Source organism: Babylonia areolata, chromosome 2 (assembly GCF_041734735.1).
Source record: "Babylonia areolata isolate BAREFJ2019XMU chromosome 2, ASM4173473v1, whole genome shotgun sequence".
Lineage (NCBI taxonomy): Eukaryota > Metazoa > Mollusca > Gastropoda > Neogastropoda > Buccinidae > Babylonia > Babylonia areolata.
Window position 1 is genome coordinate 59,352,740 of NC_134877.1, and position 21,697 is coordinate 59,374,436.

Sequence of the window (21,697 nt, forward strand, 5' to 3'; positions counted from 1 at the left end):
AACTTTTGCAATCGAGAGTTACAAACTGTCCAACATCTGTTTTGGAAGTGTCACTGAGTACCAACACTCTGGGGTGAGTTCTTGTCATTATAATGATGGTAAATGCCCCACATCGTAATATCAAAGTAACCGCCCCCCTACCCCACCCTCGCCCCGCCTAAAGAAAACAACAACAAACAAAAAACAACAACGTAAATGTGTTGTTCATATATTTACAAAAGTATTCTAAATTAAACAACTACTTAGGTACAACAATATGTAACCCAGATTATCAATGGACCAGTGAAGTGTCGATAAACACACTAAGAAACGCACTTCTCTAAAGATTAAACCACCTGTGTTGTGCTGGAATGGCACACACATGACACAGGCTGACTTTATATAACATAGATATATATCAAAGAATGTGCGGTCATACTTGAACTTCAACTTCAACTTGACTTGAACTGTACAATGTTTGAGATCCAAAGACCTGTTCATCGCTCCGTGTGGGTCATCGGTTGTGCATACTAAACTTTGCATGCGTGGTTTATTGGCAAGACGGATTGTACTTGTCTGGCTTGTTCTTCCAGTAGACATCCAGTCTGTTCTTAAAGGCATTCACCGTGGCCGACGGTGCTAAGACCACTTCGTCTGGGAGACTGTTCCATGTCTTGGTGACCCTTTCACTGAAAAAGTGTTTCCTGGTGTCACAGTGGGTGTGGTGCGGGAATAGTTTCTTCGCGTTTCCTCTGGTGCCTATATCTTCTGCAGTTTCAAGTTTTGGTTTTTTGGTTCTGTGGAGTCCGTGGACATACTTGAATGTGTCTATCATATCCCCTCTGAGTCGTCTGTGTTCCAGGCTAGGCAGGTCGAGTCGTTCTAGTCTTTCCGCGTAAGGTAGCTCACTGATCAAGGAGATCAGCTTTGTGGCTCGGCGCTGCACGTCCTCTAGCTGCTTACATAATGTCTTGTGTGTAGGTTGCCACACAGTTTGTGCGTACTCGAGGATAGGCCTCGCTATTGTTTTGTACAGCTGGATGAAGAGCTTGCAGTCTAAGAACTCGAAGGTTCTGCGGATGATGCCAATTACACTGTTCGCTCTTGCTGTGACACTGTCCACGTGCTGCTTAAATTTGAGGTCGTTATCAACTTGAACACCGAGGTCCGCTTCCACCTCACTTTCTGCCAAGGGTATTTCACTGATGGTTCCGGTTTCAGCATCTACATGCTTCATATGGTACGATGCTTTTGATTTCCGTGTGCCAATTTTCATCACTTTGCATTTCTGTGGGTGGAATCTCAGAAGCCAATCGTTTGACCAACTCTGGAGGCTGTCTAGGTCTTGCTGGAGCGATGCGGTCGATTCCTGGCTGTCGCTAGCTTTTTTTGTCATCTGCAAACAGTTTGACGGTGTTTTGTACATGTTTCGGTAGATCATTGACATAGATGACAAACAGGATCGGTCCTAGTACACTGCCTTGTGGGATACCGCTTGTGACAGCTACTTCGTCCGAGAAGATTCCATTGATTCTGACTCTTTGTTTTCGGTCTCCAAGGAAGGCTGATATCCAGCTGAGTATTGGGCCTTTTACTCCGTGGGCTTCGACTTTATTCAGCAGACGACGGTGCGGTACAGTGTCAAAGGCTTTTTGGAAGTCCATATACACGACGTCAATGCTGCTGCCGGAGTCTATCAGCCTGGTCCAGTCATCGAGAGCTTCCAGTAAATTGGGCACGCAAGATTTCCCCTGAACGAATCCATGTTGCTCTTCACATAGTAGTTCATTGCGCTGTGGGTGATTCATTATTTGTGTCCTCATGAGCGTTTCCATTACCTTGCACAGGATACAGGTCAGGCTGACAGGTCGGTAGTTTTCTGGCTGCTGTCGGCTTCCTTTCCTCTTGTAGATAGGAGTGACTGTGGCTTCTTTCCAATCATCAGGAATTTCCCCACGTTCCAGAGTGAGGCGGAATAGACGTGCTATTGGACGTGCTAGAGACCCTGCTGCCTTCGCCAACACCATAGGGTGGATTCCGTCGGGTCCAGGTGCCTTGTTTGTTTTCAGATTTTGAAGTTGCTTTTTCACATCTGCTTCAGAGATGTTTACCTCTTGCAGTATTTCCTGGATGTTGTACTTGGGGGGTGGTGGTAGGTTCTCCTCTTCTTCCTGTGTAAAGACTCTTTGAAAAAATTCGTTTAGAATGTCTGCCTTTTCTTTGTCTGTTGTCGTTTTTTTTCCATCAGCTTTTTTCAGATCTGCAATGCCTGACCTGCATTTGGTTTTCGACTTGACATATGACCAAAAACCTTTGTTGTTGTTCTTTGCGTTGGCTGCGACCTTTTCCTCTCTACCTCTTTTCGCTTTGTGGCACGCTCTTCTGGCATGGTTATTTGCGCGACAGTATTCCTGCTCGTGTCGAGGGTCTCGTGATTTTTTTCCATTTTCTGAAGAGTCTGTGTTTGTTTCGAACCGTGCTTAGTGTTTTCGGGTCCATCCATTTCTGGGTGGTTCTTCCTGATGTCATCACAGTTGGGATGTGCTTATATACAGCTTTCTGGATCTCATCCTTGATGATTATCCAGGTTTCTTCAACTGACTTGTTGGAGAGAAGTTTGTCACAGTCTGCTTCAGTGAGGTCCAAATTCATTTCTTCGTAGTTCCCCTCTTCAAACTTGGTCTTCTTCCTTGCTGGTTCTCGCTTATCGTATGAACATGAGAAGCTGATGATGAGAGTCACGTGGTCGCTTCTTCCTAGTCCGGCTTGTGTTGTGATGCTGTCTCTCATCTCCTCTCGGTTGGTGAAGACCAAGTCATCTAGGCTGGGGTTCTGTCCTTGCCTAAATCTTGTTGGTTCCTTCTGGTGCTGGGTGAGATATGCATCTTGGGTGGCTTTGAGGAATTTCTGCGCTTGGTGCTCCTCCCTACAATTGCAGGTCTCATTTTGCCAGTCTACTTTCGGGTGGTTAAAGTCACCCATCAGGAGAATGTGGGAGTACTGCTTCTGTTTGCCCACGTCCGCCATCAGTTTGTTGAGTTTTTCTGTGTGATCCGGGGGAGAGTTTGGGCTTCTGTATATCAATCCAATCAAAAGTTTATCTGAGCCGTGCAGACGACATTCGACTAATATTTGTTCTTCAAAGTCGTTGTCTTGAACTTCTATCTGGGAAGCCTTGAGGTTGCTGTCTACATATAAGCACATTCCCCGTCCTTTCTTGTCCGTGAGGTTATGAAAAAGGTCGTAATCGTCAATGGCTACCTCGCACTCCTGTACTGCATATATTGTGTTCTTTGGTTTTACTTCAGTTATTCCAATTATTCAGTGATGGTTTGTACATGCTGATAAGGGCTTCACGGTAGTTCATTCCTTTTATTCAGTAATGAATCTGCATTGCTGTAGAGGCACGTACGTGAGTTCAAGGAAGCATTGGCTGTATTGGTCTGGCGGTTAGATGACAACTTGGGAACTGATGAAGTTTTAAAACTATATACATTGCGAGTTGAGAGTTTTTTTTTACTCCGAGTCTCCCTGGACCGCCTGATCAGGCGGTTCCCCGAGGTAGGCCACACACTTGTTGCGCCTCACCCATCTTGCTTAAATGCAGCCATGCAATTACATGACAATCTAATGAAATTGATATCATTTCATTCTATGGATGACCAAACGATCATTTTTAAAGAATATCACTCAAGTGTGTGCGTACGCATGAACACTTCATCCACAAGGCACACACACACATGATTATGCCTACACAGTTTCGGCGTACACGTGTACCTGTGAGCGACTCAGCAGTTATGCTCGTATATCTTGTTCAAGACATTGTATTATTTAGTACGCCTACACATTCAACATGGTTTCCATTAAATACACACTTAAAACATTAAGTGGGAAGATGAAGGGATGGGGTTCATTTGTAAAAGCGAGTCTGTTAAGGTTTATTAAAGTGTTGCTTTGACAGTATCTGGGTTACTATTCGTAGAAGGCGTTCTCTGGATGGAACTGGTTGGCGATATTTCAGCAATTTGCTGTATGGTTTTATTCAGGTGTTTCTGACACAGGAGGGACACTTACTTTATGTTTGTCTGCACACACACACACACACACACACACACACACACACACAGACAGAGAGAGAGAGAGAGAGAGAGAGAGAGAGAGAGAGAGAGAGAGAGAGAGCTTGCATTCCTGACCTCTCAACTGTGCGAAGAACACTCCAATTCCAAGGGTCGCCAGCAGACACGGGGAGGTACCCGTAAAGTCGACAGCTCATACACATTTTAGGATCGGTAAAACATTTTTCAGAATACAATTACAATATCGGCACGGTCACACACACACACACACACACACACACGTACACACGAAAGAGAGGAGAGAGAGAGAGGGGGGGGGGGAGGGAGGGAGGGAGAGAGAGACAGACAGAGAGAGACGCACACACACACACACACACACACTTTTAACGCGTAAACCTTGCATCGTATGTGCACTAGTTTTTCCCGCCGTTCTTTATTATTTGTTTGCTGTCGACGCAATGAGCTGTCGACGCAATGACATGGACCCACACACCGCTGTCACACCGTACTCAACCCAGTACAGACGAATTACCTCCCTTGCTATTTCACTTGAATCGGCGGCATCAGCGAACTGGCAGAAAATCACATTTCCATGTGGTGAGGATACACAACGACAGACAGAGAACCAGAGAGGGAAAGACAAGAGAGAAAGTGAAGGAGGGGGGCGGGGTGGAGTGGGGGTTTGGGGTGTAGGAGTGGTGGCCTAGAGGTAACACGTCTGCCCAGGAAGCGAGAGAATCTGAGCGCGCTGGTTCGAATCACGGCTCAGCCACAGATATTTTCTCCCCCTCCACTAGACCTTGAGTGGTGGTCTGGTCATTTGGATGAGACGATAAACCGAGGTCCCGTGTGCAGCATGCACTTAGCGCACGTAAAAGAACCCACGTCAACAAAAGGGTTGTTCCTGGCAAAATTCTGTAGAAAAAACCACTTCGATAGACCTTGTTCGTTAGGAAACCGGAAGTCAGTGCAAAGTTCAGCACCTTCACCTTGGGACGTCCGGATAAGGCAACATGGCGACTTTGTCCGCTGAAACTGAAAGTGCGCTTGAATTCATAAAAGTTAAAGAACCGAAAGAGTATTTAAAAAAAGAACGGACAACTGATAAGTAGCGCGAAAGTTGAACTTGTTCGTCGTGCAAAGATTTTCAATTGTCGCCGAACCAGAAACAAGAAGGCGAAGTCAAGTCACTGAGAGACATTTCTGCTGTCACAGCGACATAAACCTCCCGAAGAACAACTGAACCGAAGAAAAACATATCGCTCCTGTGTGTGACCCATTCATTCAAAATCTATATACATTCTAGCATTTCATATTGTTGCTACATAGTACGAGTGAGTGAGTGTGTGTGTATGTATGCGCGCGCGCGCGCCTCCTAAAAACAGATTTCAGACTTGAGAAAATGGCCATTGCTGTTCCAATGAATTTGATCTTTTTCTGGCTTTTCTATCACATGACTTTTTAATGCATATTGTGGGGAGGAGAGTGTTGGAGTTGAGCATGGAAATTGTGGGGAGAAGAGTGGTGGAGCTGTGCATGGAATTTGATTAAAGATAATCATCAACAAGACTGATTCATGTGTGTTTCATCACAGTTGTATTGATGATTAACTGCAATTAAAGAATGATTTCATCTTATGGTGTAGCATGCATGCATGTGTGCATACAGTACTCACTCATTCATCATTACAAGTGACATGCACTGATAAGTCTTCTGAAGACTCCCAGACATTCAGACACACCAGTCTGGTACAATCAGCTGGCCTGTTTACCCAAAATGGATATGTATGTACTTTAACCAGGTTAGAATATGTATTTCTTTTATGGAAACCTGTAAGTTCATTGTATCTAACAACTGGCTGAAGGATTAACACATACATACCAGTTTTCTCTATGATGCCATTTTTTTTTTTTTTTTTTTTAGAAACTGGTAGTGCTGTAAATTTTTGTGTGTAAATATCTGCATTTATTTATATTTGCATGCCACACCTCCCATCTTTTATTTCCTGGGTTTTTTAAATCACACACACACACACACACACACACACACACACACACATATATATATATATATCATTTGCTTATTGTTTGTTGTCAAATCTGTACAATCAAATTTGGACTGTTTACAAAATGCAGTGTAAACAGATCTGAGTCAAACACAAACAGACTTGAAGAAAATCACTTTGATTAGATATTTTCTTTTATTTTTTGGTATCATTCATTCATACCTAAATGCTAAACAATGAACAATTGTGTAAACAATTTGAGTCATTTATGATGTGAGCACCATTTAGTTTTGGATGTTGTGCATGTGTGCGTGTACGTGTGTGTGTGTGTGTGTGTGTGTGTGTGATATGCATCTGTATTGAAGTGCAATGTCTACATTCACAAAGTTGTTTTTTTTTCCATGATCAGACAGAAAAACACAACAAAACTCTGCAGTGGATCTTAACTGGTTTGAACCACACTGCAGCCCTCCCCACCACCCACCTTTCTCCCTCAAAGAGAAGAAGAAAAATCACAGCTAGTTTCTGAAGTCTTATTTAAATGCACTATATGATCAGTATCATTAGCAAGCAGTGGGTATAAGCTTTGGCTGTTGAAATCAAATTATCCCTTGTATACAAGTGCTGTACATATTGCATGTAAATCTGCATTATATCAGATAAATATAAACAGTATATAAACAGTTGCAATATTTGTTCACATCAGTATGAAAAAAAAATATCAGGAGCATTCAAACTCAACAATTCCCAAGGAAAGCGTAAAAAAAATCTTCACACACAGATGATAATCTGACTGTCTTACACAATACCAATGATCCACCTGAATCAATCCGCTCTCAACTAACACACACACTCTCTCTCTCTCTCTCTCTCTCTCTACAAATTGACACCCACTACTGTAACCCCCCTTCAGTCTAAATATTTTGACAAAACAGTCTTCAAGGCCCTAATAAGTCATCTTTCACTGTGTCATCAGTGTCAGATTGGTGTAAAGGGGGAAGCAAAGCTGTCAGATCATTACATATTTTCACTTCCGAATTTGTTAATTTTTGTAAAATTACTCAATTTACTGTCAGCAGCATTGGTTTCCACTGCTGATGCAGAAGTAGCAGTGATGTCTTCTTGGACTTGCACATCTGACAGCTGTGACAAAAAAAAGGAAAAGAATATATAATTATAGCTTGAATGTTATGACATTTGTTTTAGTTACACATTTTCAGTCAAACTCCATACAACCCCCAAAATGTGTCAGATCTATTCAATGCATTATGCATGTGCAGAATCTCAAGCCAGTGAGTTGTTTCAAATTGCAACAATAGCTATGCTTTATCTCTCTCTCTCTCTCTCTGTGTGTAAACATTCACATTGCCTGTGGAAGTAGCAAGGATCTCACTGTCTCAGTATCATTGTTACAACACTTTCTGAAAATGTGCAAACGTGTGTGTGTGTGTGTGTGTTAGTCTGTATTTCTTTCTTTCGACCCCTTTACTTCCTTTCCATCCTGACAAAACGCGGACCGTGGTGTGTTGAATCAGTCTTACCTAATGTTCCTCTGGCGGTTTCACCTTCCGTTTCAGTCTCAAGGAGGCGTCAAATCGTGCAGACTATTACGCTAAGTCCTGTTTTCTGTTGAATAAGACAGCAAATGCCTGACTTACTCATTAACCCAATGCGCTAATCGGGCCTTGAGGAGCATACTTTGGGTACATATAAAGCAATAATCTGAACTTTAAAAAGTAAATACATTCAAATATGTTTAAAATGAAAAATACATAGAATACGGAGGGCGAATGACTGAAATGTTATCTCGTTCGTCTTTTATCAGATGGATTCCCCCGTCTCCTCGACAAAGGCGGCAGTACGTCGCAGGTCCTCCAGTCCTCTGTAGAGCTTCCGGGCCGCTGGGAATGGGTAGGGCCAGGTTTTCTCTCGGAGCGCTTGGTGGAGCGGGCAGGACTGCAGCAGATGTTCTGTTGTCTGGCTGCCTGTTCTGCAGGGGCACTGCTCTGTGTCGCCGATACGGAGTTTCGTGTACAGGTGGTGTTTCAGGCGGTTGTGGCCTGTCCTGAGCCTGAAAATAGCTACCTGCTCTCGACGAGTCAGCAGGCAGTACGGGTCTGTTCTGTTGTGGCATGGATGCTGCTGTTTCCACTTGTTCTGCAGCTTGGCCTAAATGATGGTCCTGGATTCAGAGTAGCTGGGAGACCTGTCCATCTGCTCTTTCGTAGTGCCTTCTTTGCCAGGGAGTCAGCAGTCTTGTTGCCAAGCACGTTGCAGTGGGAGGGAATCCACTGCAGGGTGACTGTGTGACTTGTGAAGAGGGAGGCGAGAGAGGAGGACAGATCGTTGAGTTCTGGATCTCTGTTGGACCAAAGGGCCTGCAAAACGGACAGGGCGTCGGTCAGGGAGACAGCGTTGTGGCTGGCGTAGGGGCTGACCTGGATGTGGGCTGCTGCTGTTTTCAAGGCTTCTGCTTCGGCTCTGTAATTGGTGGAGTATAGACCGGTAGCGAGATACTTAACATAGACTTCTGCCCCTCCGTTCCGAATGGCATCTGTCGCAGAGCCGTCAGTGTAGACATGAATTCAGAACTCTTTGGGGAACTGGATGTGGAGGTGTTCAAGGGTAAGGGGCTTTCTTTCAGGGCCGCTTTGGGGATCTTTGGGGCAAACACCAGATCGTCTGCATGGACTTTGCGTGGCATATCTTTGACAATGTCGTTGATAAAGACGAGGAATAGTGTAGGGCTGAGGACACCTCCTTGGGGAAGTCCTTCTCTCAGTGTCTTCTTCCGACTGTATGCTCCATTGACATGGACTCGGGCCTTCCTATTGTTCAGGTACTGCGAGATCCACTGGTACATACAGCCAGTCACACCACTCTTCTGGAGCTTCCTCCAGATGCCATCCTTCCAGATTTTGTCGTAAGCCTCTTTCATGTCTATCCACACCGTCAGTGCATGCTGTTTGTCCTGGAAGCCATCCTCGATCTTCTGGTCTATGTAGGTCACTTGGTCATCAGTGGAATGATGTTGGTGGAAGCCTGCCTGCTCTGGAGTGACTGATGCTGTCGTTCTTCTCCAGGTGCCGAACTAGGCGCGAGTTGATCGTACGCTCTAGGAGCTTGCCCAGGCAGCCTGTGAGGATAATGGGGCGATAACTATCAGCGCTGGCTTGTCTCTGCCCTTCTTGTGGATGGGCACCATGTCAGCTTCTCGCCAGCTCTTTGGAATATGCCCCGTCTACCAACTGTTGTTGAAAAGAGCAAGGAGTTTGGTCTTTGTTTTGGTGCAAAGATGTTTTAGCAGCTGAAATGAAAAAACAACAACAACAAACAAACAAACAAAAAAACCCAAACAAACAAAAAAAACAAAAACAAAACAAAACAAAACAAAAACAAAAAAACAAAAACAACAAACAAACCAACAACAAAAAACAAAACAAAAACAAAACAAAAAACTTATAGCAAATGCACCAGTTTGTAATTTCACACACTTCTGCCTGCGACGCTCCACTGACACACATACACACCAAGGCCCCATTTCAAGTTTCAAGTTTTAATTACCCTTTCACTCCTATTGGAGTATGGAAGATTACTGCAAAATAATCTTTTCGTGCCCAGAACAGACATTTCCAAATACACAACAATGTCACATAAAAGTTGAGAAAACACAAATGTCTTTTAACTCCAAAAGTATAACAAGGCAACATTTGCAAATCTAATATATTCACACACACACACACACACACACACACACACACACACACACACACACACACACTATGACAACCAGACAGAACTGAAAATCCTCGGTAATTATTCGAAAACGGACATTCATCACAGAGAAGACAAGACCGCTGGCTAACCCATGTTTGAATCAGTCTACGTGTGTATGCATTCGTTATGTGAGTCAAAGGTAACACACGTCTGCGGCTTCAAGTAGGCCTTGTCATTCTTGATCATTTCTTTTGAGCCGAGAAGTAAGTAAGTGATTTGATTTTGAGAAAATACGGTCAAATCTTAGTGTGAAGTGTGTGTGTGTGTGTGTGTGTGTGTGTGGAGAAGGAGGAGGTATTTTGTTTAATGTTCCGTCACATATACTTGTTATTGTAGATATTTTGTTAGAGTATTGATTTTTGCATTTGAGTGTTATCGTTTGGGAGGGAAGGGTGGGAGGTGAATGGTGAGTTGGAGGAAACCGGGTAGATGGATGGTTGAATATGAATAAAATATTTAAGTATAATTACAGAAAATTACTTTATAGACTTCGTTAAAGAAAAGAAGTCGTTAATCTAACCAGCCAAACAACTGATGATGAATGCAAAAAATCAACGTTTCCACTCACTCGTAATGAAACACTTTTGTGCAGGCTAGGCTTCACCAAACCGCAGTCAAAAATTATATGCGTAAAAGTCACATTACTGAAGCATATGCACTTGAGGTTAGGGCAGTATTGAGTCCGTAATGAATTGGATAACAGTCTGAAAATTGGACTTAGGAATGGTCTGTGAATAGGACCAAAGTCTGAGAGAGTCCACTGACGAGACTTTAGAGTTGAATGAAACACTTATATTAGTCTGTCTCTTTCTAATATGCTATTTATTCCCTTGTATGACAACGGGGAATATACCTTTATGCTGCCTGTAAAATTCGTTGCTGCTCTTTTTGCTGCTCTGTCTGCTTGGTCGATATGTAGAAATCAGTATGGGATGCAACATTTGCACCTTACATAAATCTTTAGTGTTAAAGAATACTTAATTTCAAACAATAAATCTCTCTGGTTATTCTCAAAAAGTAGCAAACCTTTTCAAACTGACCGAGAATAAACACAAAAAAGAATGTTACTTGTAACTGTTGGTATTTGAACAAGATGATTTAAGGCAATTTGGATGGCCACCAATTCAGCTGTAAAACTTGAATGTCCCTTAATAGATCATACAATTTTTCTGTTTTTAGACTAGCCATCACAAAAGCAGGCACAGCACTGCCATCATCCAGAAATGAGCCACTAAACTTTCAAATGGTTATCAAAATGTTCTTCTAATTCGGCTGCTATTATATGTGGACATTTTTCTTTTGTTGTGTCAGAAGCGCATATGTTGACGTTTGCTTTTGTAAACTCCCAGAGAGGAACAGGTTGCACCAGTACACGGGGAGCCATATCATATAAATCAATGTGTGAGGAATGCAGAATTTCTGACACATATGTGCGAATGGTTTGCATTTGAATTATTTTGTGCGGCTTTTTTGTGTTTTTTGTGTTGTTGTTGTTTTTGAAAATAATTTTGATTCCTCAAAATCACACACAACTGTACATCTCACTATGTAATTAGCACAACTTAATTTTCTGATTTCATCGAGTGGTAAACACCCGCAAGATTATCGGCTTCCGAGGTCTTATTATGCACAGGTACTCCCAAGGCCAATTTTACAGCCTTACTGCCAATGATTCGTAGCTTCTTAAGAAAGGTAGCCAGAGCGGAAAAAATTTCTTGACTATAGGTCAATCTTGACCTTACCAGACAGGTCGCTAAATATGAGTCTTGGAGTCCTCTCCCCAAGGAGATTCGCTATTCTTAAGAAATGAAAACTTTTAACAGACTTAGTTACAATTTTATCAATGTGTTTCTTCCAGTTTATTTCTGAAGTAAATAGGACCCATGGAATTTCATTTCTGACTTGAAAAATACTTTACGTCCTCCTAGAAAGAATCGTGGTAGTTTGCTGGGGTTATAACCATTACAAAAGAAAATCAAGTCCGTTTTTTCACCGAAAATTGAAAACCGTTCGAGTGCATATCGTTATTCAATATATCAAGTTTACCCCGAAAGAGTTTCTGTACTTATTTGACGAAATGTAGGCTTGTTCTTTTCCTTACTGATGTCTGGATCCATATAGCGATGTCGTCAGCATACTGTGCCAGCTTGGTAGATGATGAAAAACGTGTATGTAAATCATAAAGCCTGATGTGGCACATCAGTGGAGAAATAATGGATCCCTGTGGGATTCCCATGCTTATAGGACTAGAAGTTGATAACGTTACTCCCACTTTCGCCACTATATGTATTTAACTTAAAAAGGATTTAACATAGTCACAAACATGGCCAGACAGACCAGTTTGTTTCAGCTTATATAACTGTCTGTCATGCCACACTCGGTCATACGTTTTAGTAAGATCGTAGGACGGAATTTAACAAGAGATAGCAAAGTAATCCTTGTCCTGGAATGGATCGATCGTGGGATTCTCGAAATCTTGGATAGAATCAGTGAACATGGATATTCATTTCTTTTGGTCGGTTTGAAATTAAGAATGAAATATTAGCATGACCACATTTCCTGTTGTATGAAGAGATTATCAAAACAATTTGAAAATGCAAAGAAAGACTCGACTTTGGGTGTGACTAATGTGGAAAACAAAGCATGGCTTTGCGTTCGAACAGGTGAAAAGACCAAACCACCAACACGTCCAACAGCTGTGAAAAAAAGTTGGACTCCAGTGGAATATTAATCTTCACCACAGCGATTTTACTATTCTTTCCCCCCCCCCCCCCCCCCCTTTTTTTTTCATTTTCTTTTAGAAAACATCTACCATGGCAGGGGGAGAAACTCGTCTGCACTGGGCGGACTACGTGGTGACAGTGGTGTGTCTGCTGGTGGCCCTTGGTATTGGGGTGTTCTTCGCTCTCTTCAGACAACAGAAAACCAAGGTCTGTCTGTCGGTCTGTCTGACTGATTCTCTCTCTCTCTCTCTCTCTCTCCGACACACAGACACACACAGACACACACACACACACACACACACACACACACACACAGTGAGAGAGAGAGGTACGTGATCAAAAGCACTCACCAGAGAATGGAGGCAAAAAACGAAAGAGGGAGAGATGTAGGTAAGACACTGTTCTCCAAACAAACATGTTTGAACAAGTATGTGTATTTATTGGGTAATTCTGCTCTGGTTCCAACTCCACAGGACCTACAGATCAGGCAGGTTCATTCTGCCTTCAACTCCACAGGAACCTGCATATCTTTGCTGACATTGTCAATGCTTCTTAAACTTCAACAAGAACTCTCCGCTCTTCCTCTGACCGACTGGCATCTTCTGAAACGTTCTCGTGTCAATGCAAGAACCTCTGTCCTCTTTTTAGGACGACGGTGGCAGAATGGTTAAGACGCTCAGCTGCCAATATCTATCGAGACTCCGGGAGGGTGTAGCTTCGAGTCCCGCTCTCGCCCTTTCTCCCAAGTTTGACTGGAAAATCAAACTGAGCGTCTAGTCTTTTCGGATGAGACGATAAACCTAGGTCCCGTGTGCATTTAGCGCACTGAAAAAAAAAGTGGTATAGCATATATGGATTTGTCCAGACGCAGTGACGACCCCTTGAGAAAGTGAAACTGAAACTTTAATCATTGTACTGATTTATTATACTGTGGCGCAGCAGAGAATAGTAATATAATTATTATTGATTTATGCATTTACGATGTTGTACGTGTACACGTGATAGGCGATGAAATATACCGTCTTCCAAATTTAGCAACGGTTTACTTTGGTGAATATTTCATATGAGTATTATTTAATTAACAATAAAGAGGCAGCAATATTACCTTCCAAAGGTCTGTAGTTGTATGGACGATATAGGTCTTATGGGGCATATTTCTCATGTACAGGATTGGAAATAATTGTTGCTGTCTATTTTTTGTTGTTGTCGTGAGTTAGTGTATTATCCAATACTTAAGTCATGATTTTTAAACCACAAACGCTTCAGAAAACCATTGTATCAGTCATCATCAAAAACGTCAGTTTCTTCACGAAGGAAGGTTCATCATCTTTCATTTTGTTTGACTGTCTATCTGCAGTGCTTCCTTCACCTTCACCTAACAACAGCCGATGGTTGAAAACAGAACTGGACTGTCCATAAATCCTTGTGTCTGTTCCAACAACCCGGAAGTGAATAGTTATGCATTCAGTTCTGAAAGGTCCGATGTTCCCAATATTATCCACGAAGATGGCAGACCCGTTTCTATCCTTGATCACGTCCTCATGTTTATCTCGGTTTAAAGATTGTATTTGCTTTACACCTAACCTCGTAAGTTTTCAACGACTAACTGTCGATTGTTGCTCTTGTTATCCTCTTTTGCTCGATTTCGGATTTTTATGTTCCCCCTCAATCCCTCTCTCTATTTCTCTCTCACTCCGCCCCCCCCCCCCCCCTCTCTCTCTCTCTCTTTCCAAATACCGTGGGACCAGGAGGAATACCTTGTGGGAAGCCGTCGAATGGGCGTGGCCCCGGTGTGTCTGTCGCTGTTCGTCACCTTCCAGTCCGCCATCTCTCTGCTGGGCACGCCCTCGGACACCTACAACACGGGCACCATGGTCTTCTTCGTATTCTTGGGCATCTGCCTGTCCTACATCGTGAGCATCTTCACCGTCGTGCCTCTGGTGTACCCTCTGCGACTTACCAGTGTCTACCACTACCTGGAGCTGAGGTTCCGATCTGTCGGGTGAAGAACCTCATTACTGTGATCGGGATGCTGCAGACAGTACGTCTTTGCACACACACACACACACACACACACACGCACACACACACACACACACACACACACACACACGCACGCACGCACACACACACACACACACACACACACACACACACACACACACACACACGTACGCACACACACTCTCTCTCTCTCACACACATACACATACACAATAACACACACTACAAAAATATCAGTCATTGCACAAATATAAAAACAATAAACAATATACACACAGAATGCAGACTGGTGCACAATGCTTTGAAACACCTCCCGTGTTCTTTTGCAGGCACTGATTTAAGAGCACGCACGCAGGCATGACACGTACGCAAAGCATGTACACACACAGTCAGACAAGCATTTTGTATGTTTGTTTGCACATGCACACCATGTACACACACACACAGACATATGCACACGCAAATACACACGCACACCAACACACCCACACCCACACCCACACACACACACACACACACACACACACACACAAACAACAACAAAAAACCACAAACGCGTGCGCGCGCGTTGTGTTTTATGACGATGAATGAAATCATGGCAATCTATACAGATGTGAAACATGTATTACAGGATGTTTTTATTGTTTTGCAAATCGATCTGAATTTATGCTAGGTAAAGATAAAAGAAATGACAAATCAAATCATAAGCTAAACATACGAGATGAAATTCATCGATGATTTTTTGAGCCATGTCTTTGAAGTGATATTCGAAAATGCCGACTGAGATATATTTGATTTCTGAGGAATTGTGTCACTTAAACACGATATTCATGACTTTCATTATTGAAATAAATGCTAATACGCAGTTATACTGTTGATAGTTAACAGTTCTGTATTTCGTGTACGATTTAGTTCATATTCTTCTGTCTGCAGTCTGTGTACATGGGATTCGCTTTGTACTCCCCTGCCTTGGTTTTGCAAGCAGGTAAGTGATGTGAGGGGGAACTAAAGTTTTTTTCAACGAGATTAATGATTACCGATTTCTGCCTTTCAAATTAACAACACATACCAGGGATGTTAATTAAAGATTTCCCCTGATTTACTTTCGTTTACTATAGGAAGACGAAATTGCACATGCGTAACAGTACGTATCTCCATAGTTCATTTGATGACTTGCATCTCTGAACTCATAACAAATTCTCTTTTACAAGTGTTATGGTGGAGTAAGGTGTGATAATGGAGCCAACTGAAAATAAAACGGTCATTAAGTTTCTGTATTGAGAGGCTGAACACCAAGGGAGACGTTCGATGAGATGAAAAAGAGTTATGGGGAAGATGCTATATCGTATGTCGTAGTCAAGCACTGGTATCGTCATTTCCAATGTGATCGGACATTATTGGAAACGGCTCCGGCTCCCCTTCCCAGGTGACCACAATCCGCCATTGATGAAGACACCATCCGGCAAATGGAGGCCGCCATTTTGGAGGATCGCAACATGACCAACTTGCCCAAGATGTCAAGATCAGAGTGCTGTCTGTGTGAAAAAAAATCCATCACCATTTGCACATACGGAAGTTGTCTGCACGATGGATTCCCTGGAGTTCACACCTTTCCAAAAGCAGGAACGAGTCACGTGCCCCTGGCTCTTTTGGCCAAGTGCCAAGAAAACCAGGAGGACTTCTTCGACAGACTTCCCACTCAGGACAAAACATCACTTTGATCCAGAGACTAAAGCCCAGTCGAAACAATGGAAGCATTTTGACTTACCAACTCCGAAAAAACCACGTGTCCAACCCTCGGCGGGCCAGGTCATGCTCACGGTCTTTTGGAACCAGCGCGGAGTTGTCATGGCCATGGACCGAAGAAAGCCACCTCCGATGTTCATCGAACCCGCGTCGTCTCGGCCGTCAGTCCGCGACGCGAACCACTTCACCACGGCGGCTGGTTGTATATTTAGTCAACAACGGTACCCACTCCAAAATACGTAGATAAGCATGTATCTTTGTGGATTTTCAACAATGACAGAGATAGTTGATGGATTGGGAGAAACAAAAGGACAATCACAGACTGACTAACAGACAGATTGACGGACGTACGGACGGACAGACGGATAGCCAATAATGGTTATGACGCCAAAGCAGGTCATGATGTCACTGTATCCAAGCGTGAGGTTGTGCTTGATGTGTGCAGCTGTGGGGCTGTCTCTGTGGGTGTCGCTGGTTCTGGTCAGCAGTATCTGTACCATCTATACTGCTATCGTGAGTGATAGTATCTGTATTACAGAGAGAGCGACAACGAGAGAGAGAGAGAGAGAGAGAGAGAGAGAGGGGAGGGGGGAGACAGAGAGAGAGAGAGGAGTCATAAAAAAGCAATATTTCAGACGTCTTGCACTCCTGCATTGAAAACTCAACAGATGTAGATAATATCAAAAGCTGGCCTTTTCAAATAAAGTCGTTATAACCAGATGACTCAAGTTGTCCTGCTATTCATTGCTCATGAACTACGTGTTGTCAAATGGGAATCTCCACAAATGTGCAGACCTCTAAAGCGCAGAATATATGTATATATTTTTTATCAATCATCGAATAATCAAAGTGTCTGGGATATATTGATTCCTCGTTGTAAACATGCGCTTATTGACGTTTAAGAAATGCTTACTTTTGATCTTTAATTGTCAATTATGTCAACGGATCTACTCTGAGAAGCCATTATAGATGTTGACAATTACATTGGTCAGTCTTCATAGTTTGGTGGACTGTTGTGCTCGGTGACTGGCTGATTCGTTGGTCAGCTGGTTGATTGATTGATTGATTGATTGACTGACTGACTAGTTGACTGACTGACTGACAGACGTGTTCTTTAATTGATTTGTTAGTGCCTTGTAAGCCGTGCCTGGGATGATTGAAAAAGAACGATCCTCTGTTTGCGCCTGCATGGCTGTGTGCATGTACATGTGTGTACCTGTGCCCGAGTGTGTGTGTGTGTGTGTGTGTGTGTGTGTGTGTGTGTGAACTGACCAGGGTGGCATCAAAAGCGTGATATGGACAGACGTCTTCCAGACAGTCATCGTCTTCACTGGCATTACGGCTGGACTCACCAAGGTACCCCCAAACACTGTTACACCTATGGCGCTGTTGTATCTGTGTTGTGTTATACTGCTGCATGGTATTACGTAGTATCATATCATATCGTGTAGCGTCGCGTGGTATCGTGACGTATCATGTCATGTTGCATGTGTCGTGAATCTTATGACTGAAATGTTCGGAGTGGGATATTGCGTCTGATCCGCCATTCACAATTTGTCGAAGGAACTCAGCTGGACTTGTCCAGATTGATAATCGTGTATATTACACCCGAAAATACAATGGTGATTTTTGTGATTTTTTGAAGAAGATTTGAGATGAAAAAAATAAAACTTTAAAACCTTGACAGATCTATTTTATGATCGTAATATAACGAAATGTCAATGGATGTGGGGTGCTAAAGATAGAACAGCTCCGTTTCTGTCGCACAACTATCGGTTCGACAAAATACTCGTTTCATTTGGATCATTATATGCAAAAAATTGTACTTCCCGCCCGCCAACACACATCCCCTTCCTTCATCTCTTGCGTTTTCGTTTTTTGTTGTTGTTCTGCAGCAGGATTCACACGTGATCATGAAGGCTTTGACTCTTGTTTTTCCTTTTAATATTCTGTCTGCGTAGTACATGATGGGGTTTTATAACTGTTGATTTTTCTGTAGAATTTTACCACGGACAACTCTTGTCGGATTTTAGTTGCGTGCTTTACGATTATATTACTGCTGCGTACAGGCCCTCGCTTTATTGTCCCATCAAAAAGACTGGCACCCAGACCACCAAATGTCATTTGCTTATTGAGCATTGACATAGATATTTTACTTACGGTAATAAAAAAATAAAACAAAAAAAAAAAAAACATGCCCTGATCGTCTTCAGGATTAATTCCATCTCCTTCTCTTAACAAAGGGTTTGACTGACTAGGTCCATTCATTTGAGAGAGAGAGAGAGAGAGAGAGAGAGAGAGAGAGAGAGAGAGAGAGAGAGAGATCACCACTGGTCTACAACCGTGACGGCTTTAGTGTCACTTCTATCACCAACACCCCTCCCACCCTCATCCTTATTGTCTGCAGGGTCTTCTCCGTGTTGGAGGCTTCTCTCACATGGCGAACATCGCAAAAGATGGCGGGAGACTTGATTTTGGCGAGTGAGTAGAATTTGGCGCAGCACAAAAGGCGGCTTTGTTTATTTCATCGGATGGTGGTGAGATTGCTGACGGTGGTAGTTGTGATGAAGGATAAAGGCATAGTGTTGGAAATCCAAAGTAATGGTCTAGGCAAGCGTAAAAAAAAAAAAAAGCAATATTTTTTTTCTGATAAGCATCACATACAACGACAAGCCGTGTGTGTGTGTGTGTGTGTGTGTGTGTGTGTGTGTGTGTGTGTGTGTGTGTGTGTGTGTTTAAACAGCATTTACAAACGAGAAATCGCTTCATTGTGCATTTGATGGATGGATGTTAAGGCCGCATGATAAAGCAACGTTAGAATGTGGATAGCCGAGTTGAGTGTCGTTATTATTTGTCCGTTAGTAACTTTACTGGTATGTTTTCTGCTCGAGGATAATGTGTGCACTCACACATAACAGCGAGCGCGAATACACAGACACACACACACACACACACACACACATGCACAGACACATGCACACACACATGCACATACATAAACACGCACAACTTTTTTTTTATAGTGAGAATATAAGTATAATGAACAGGAACGTATGAAAACAAATCATAATATTCTTCTATCTATCATAGATAAATCAATCAGTCAATCAATCTATCTATCTATCTATCAGGTATTCCACGGACAGCAAGAGAATACACCTTGATTTCTATCAAGCCAACTGGCCTGAACAACACATCAACAATGATTGATTTGTTTTTTTTGTGGTTTTTTATTTTAATTGATCGGTCAGTTTATCTTCTATACCCCCCCCCCGCCCCCTTCTCTCTCTCTCTCTCTCACATTGTTGAACAGGGTGGATCCAAAGGCCCGACACTCTGTGTGGAGCACTCTCATTGGCGGGTGTTCCATGTGGATGGTCTCCCAGTTCAGCCAGCCGTCCGTGCAGCGAATCAGTTCTCTGTCCTCTCTTCAAAGTGCCAGAAGGTCAGAGCTTACACACACGGCCCCAATTCCACACAGAGAAATCTGCTGTGACCAACAGTAATACAGTACAACAGAAACTATACGGTGTATAATATTTTGTGTTTAAATTATTATTATTATTATTTGCGCGTCATCTTGAAAAAAAGCCCTAGGTGTTTACAAGTAGGACGCATATGTAAATATCAAAAGGAAACTTTGAACACAAGATACCAAAAATCATTAAAAATTATCCCCCCCCACCCCCACCCCCCACACACACACGCAATACACACGAGCACACACACAAAAGTCATAGCATACAATCGTAAATACTACACAATCAAAAATACTAACAAATTCTGAAGCTATCAAAAACTCACTCAGTCGCTAATAGTCATTTTTGACTCACTTGTGTAAACAAAGTGAGTCTATGTTTTAACCCAGTGTTCGGTTCTCTCTCTCTCTCTCTCTCTCTCTCTCTCTCTCTCTCTCTCTCTCTGTGTGTGTGTGTGTGTGTGTGTGTGTGTGTGTGTGGTAAACTTTAACATTGACATTTTCTCTGCAAATACTTTGTCAGTTGACACCAAATTAGGCATAGAAATAGGAAAAAAATAGTTCTTTCCAGTCATCTTGTTTAAAACAATATTGCACCTCTGGGATGAGCACAAAAAAAAATAAAAAAAGAAGCCAAATTATATACAAACTACATTTACTGTTATATTTATATTTTTTGTATTCTCTAAACTTGGCACTTTGATCTGATATTCTGACACAACAACAAGAGCAGTCATTATTATCATTTTTTGTTCAAACAGGAACTTCTTTTGCTAAGCATGGAAGTTTTATTTGTCTTGCAAACGTTTTGGTGCAGATAGTAAAAAAGGGAAATCAATCTGTAATTAATGCTAGGGGACTTAATCAGCTTTAAACTGATCTTTCTCATCTTAAACATTCCATCTGGAAATTATACTCAATACATAAAAGGCTTGTGTGTTTTACTCTCAGTGTACAGGGCTTTCACTATGTTCATTCGGAAAACACTAAAATCAAAACGACGAGTGGACTTTACAGATCTATTGGCTGAGCCCTGAAGGTCATGGGCATAAATCAATTGCGTACACATATTTATACACATTCAAAGTGCGTGCTCATATTCTTCGCGACCGCGAACGACGCCATTTTCTTTCAAGTTGTTGACCTGCCCGTTCAATCCTATATTCAATGGACCATACACGATATCATGTGATGGAAAGTTGGAGAAGGAGACCATTAAATATTTATTCAGAGAAAGATTTGTGAACGCCTCATCACTTACTGGATTATGCCCCAAACTGCCATAAAATATCCACAGAATCAGTCGGAATTCACAGTTAAAAATTGTAAACCATGCGAGTTAATACCCTTGAATTGATCACGATGAAACGAAAAAATTCCAGTCTTGACTTTTCGCAAAATGAAGTCCTTTTCACTTCTTACGACGTTTAGAAGTACTTGTAATTGGCTCTACATGCTATTAGTTTAACAAAATACTAAATTTTCATATCAACTTTAAAACTATCAAACTAGAATGAACATAAAAGAGAAATTGAATCGACCGTGTCGTACTACCTTCCCGGCGGGTGTAACTAAACTTGTACATCTATCTAGATCTAGAGAAAACGGCTAAATGTTGCAGTGTGATTGCGGCGATAGCCACGTCTCCTTTACCGCGGACATAAAAAGAATTTTCAGTTGCCCTTAAGATTTTTGGAACGCCCAAGATACACCAGAATAATATGATTTAAACAGCGTTCTCACTGCGAATACCGCAATTGATTTATCGCCCTTTAAAAAAGTATGTTCAAATATTAAATTTTAGAACGTCAGTTAAGGAGCCACGATAGTGTAATGGGTAAGACAGTTTCTTCTCACCCGAACACGCGGGGTTCGAATCTGGTTAGTACTTTTTTTTTTTTTTTTTTTT

The 21,697-nt window shown here is 42.3% G+C and overlaps 3 protein-coding genes across 3 annotated transcripts in view; 2 read left to right on the forward strand and 1 right to left on the reverse strand.

Moving 5' to 3' along the window:
* Positions 1-529: 529 nt before the first annotated feature.
* LOC143277857 (uncharacterized) lies at positions 530-1,216 on the reverse strand. The gene has a single exon (XM_076582799.1). The coding sequence runs from the start codon at positions 1,214-1,216 to the stop codon at positions 530-532; it is 687 nt and encodes a 228-aa protein (XP_076438914.1).
* Positions 1,217-12,641: 11,425 nt separating this feature from the next.
* On the forward strand, positions 12,642-18,795 carry LOC143277874 (sodium-dependent multivitamin transporter-like). Its single transcript, XM_076582819.1, has 6 exons — positions 12,642-12,767; positions 14,309-14,557; positions 15,498-15,549; positions 16,756-16,823; positions 17,586-17,666; positions 18,718-18,795. The coding sequence occupies exons 1-6, from the start codon at positions 12,651-12,653 to the stop codon at positions 18,793-18,795; spliced, it is 645 nt and encodes a 214-aa protein (XP_076438934.1). The 5' UTR covers positions 12,642-12,650.
* Positions 18,796-19,635: 840 nt separating this feature from the next.
* Positions 19,636-21,697, forward strand: part of LOC143277878 (sodium-coupled monocarboxylate transporter 2-like) — a 12,521-nt gene continuing 10,459 nt past the window's right edge. Inside the window, exon 1 of the mRNA XM_076582831.1 lies at positions 19,636-19,755. Within this exon, the coding sequence (XP_076438946.1) occupies positions 19,679-19,755 (77 nt within the window). The 5' untranslated portion in view covers positions 19,636-19,678. The remainder of the gene's footprint in view (positions 19,756-21,697) is intronic.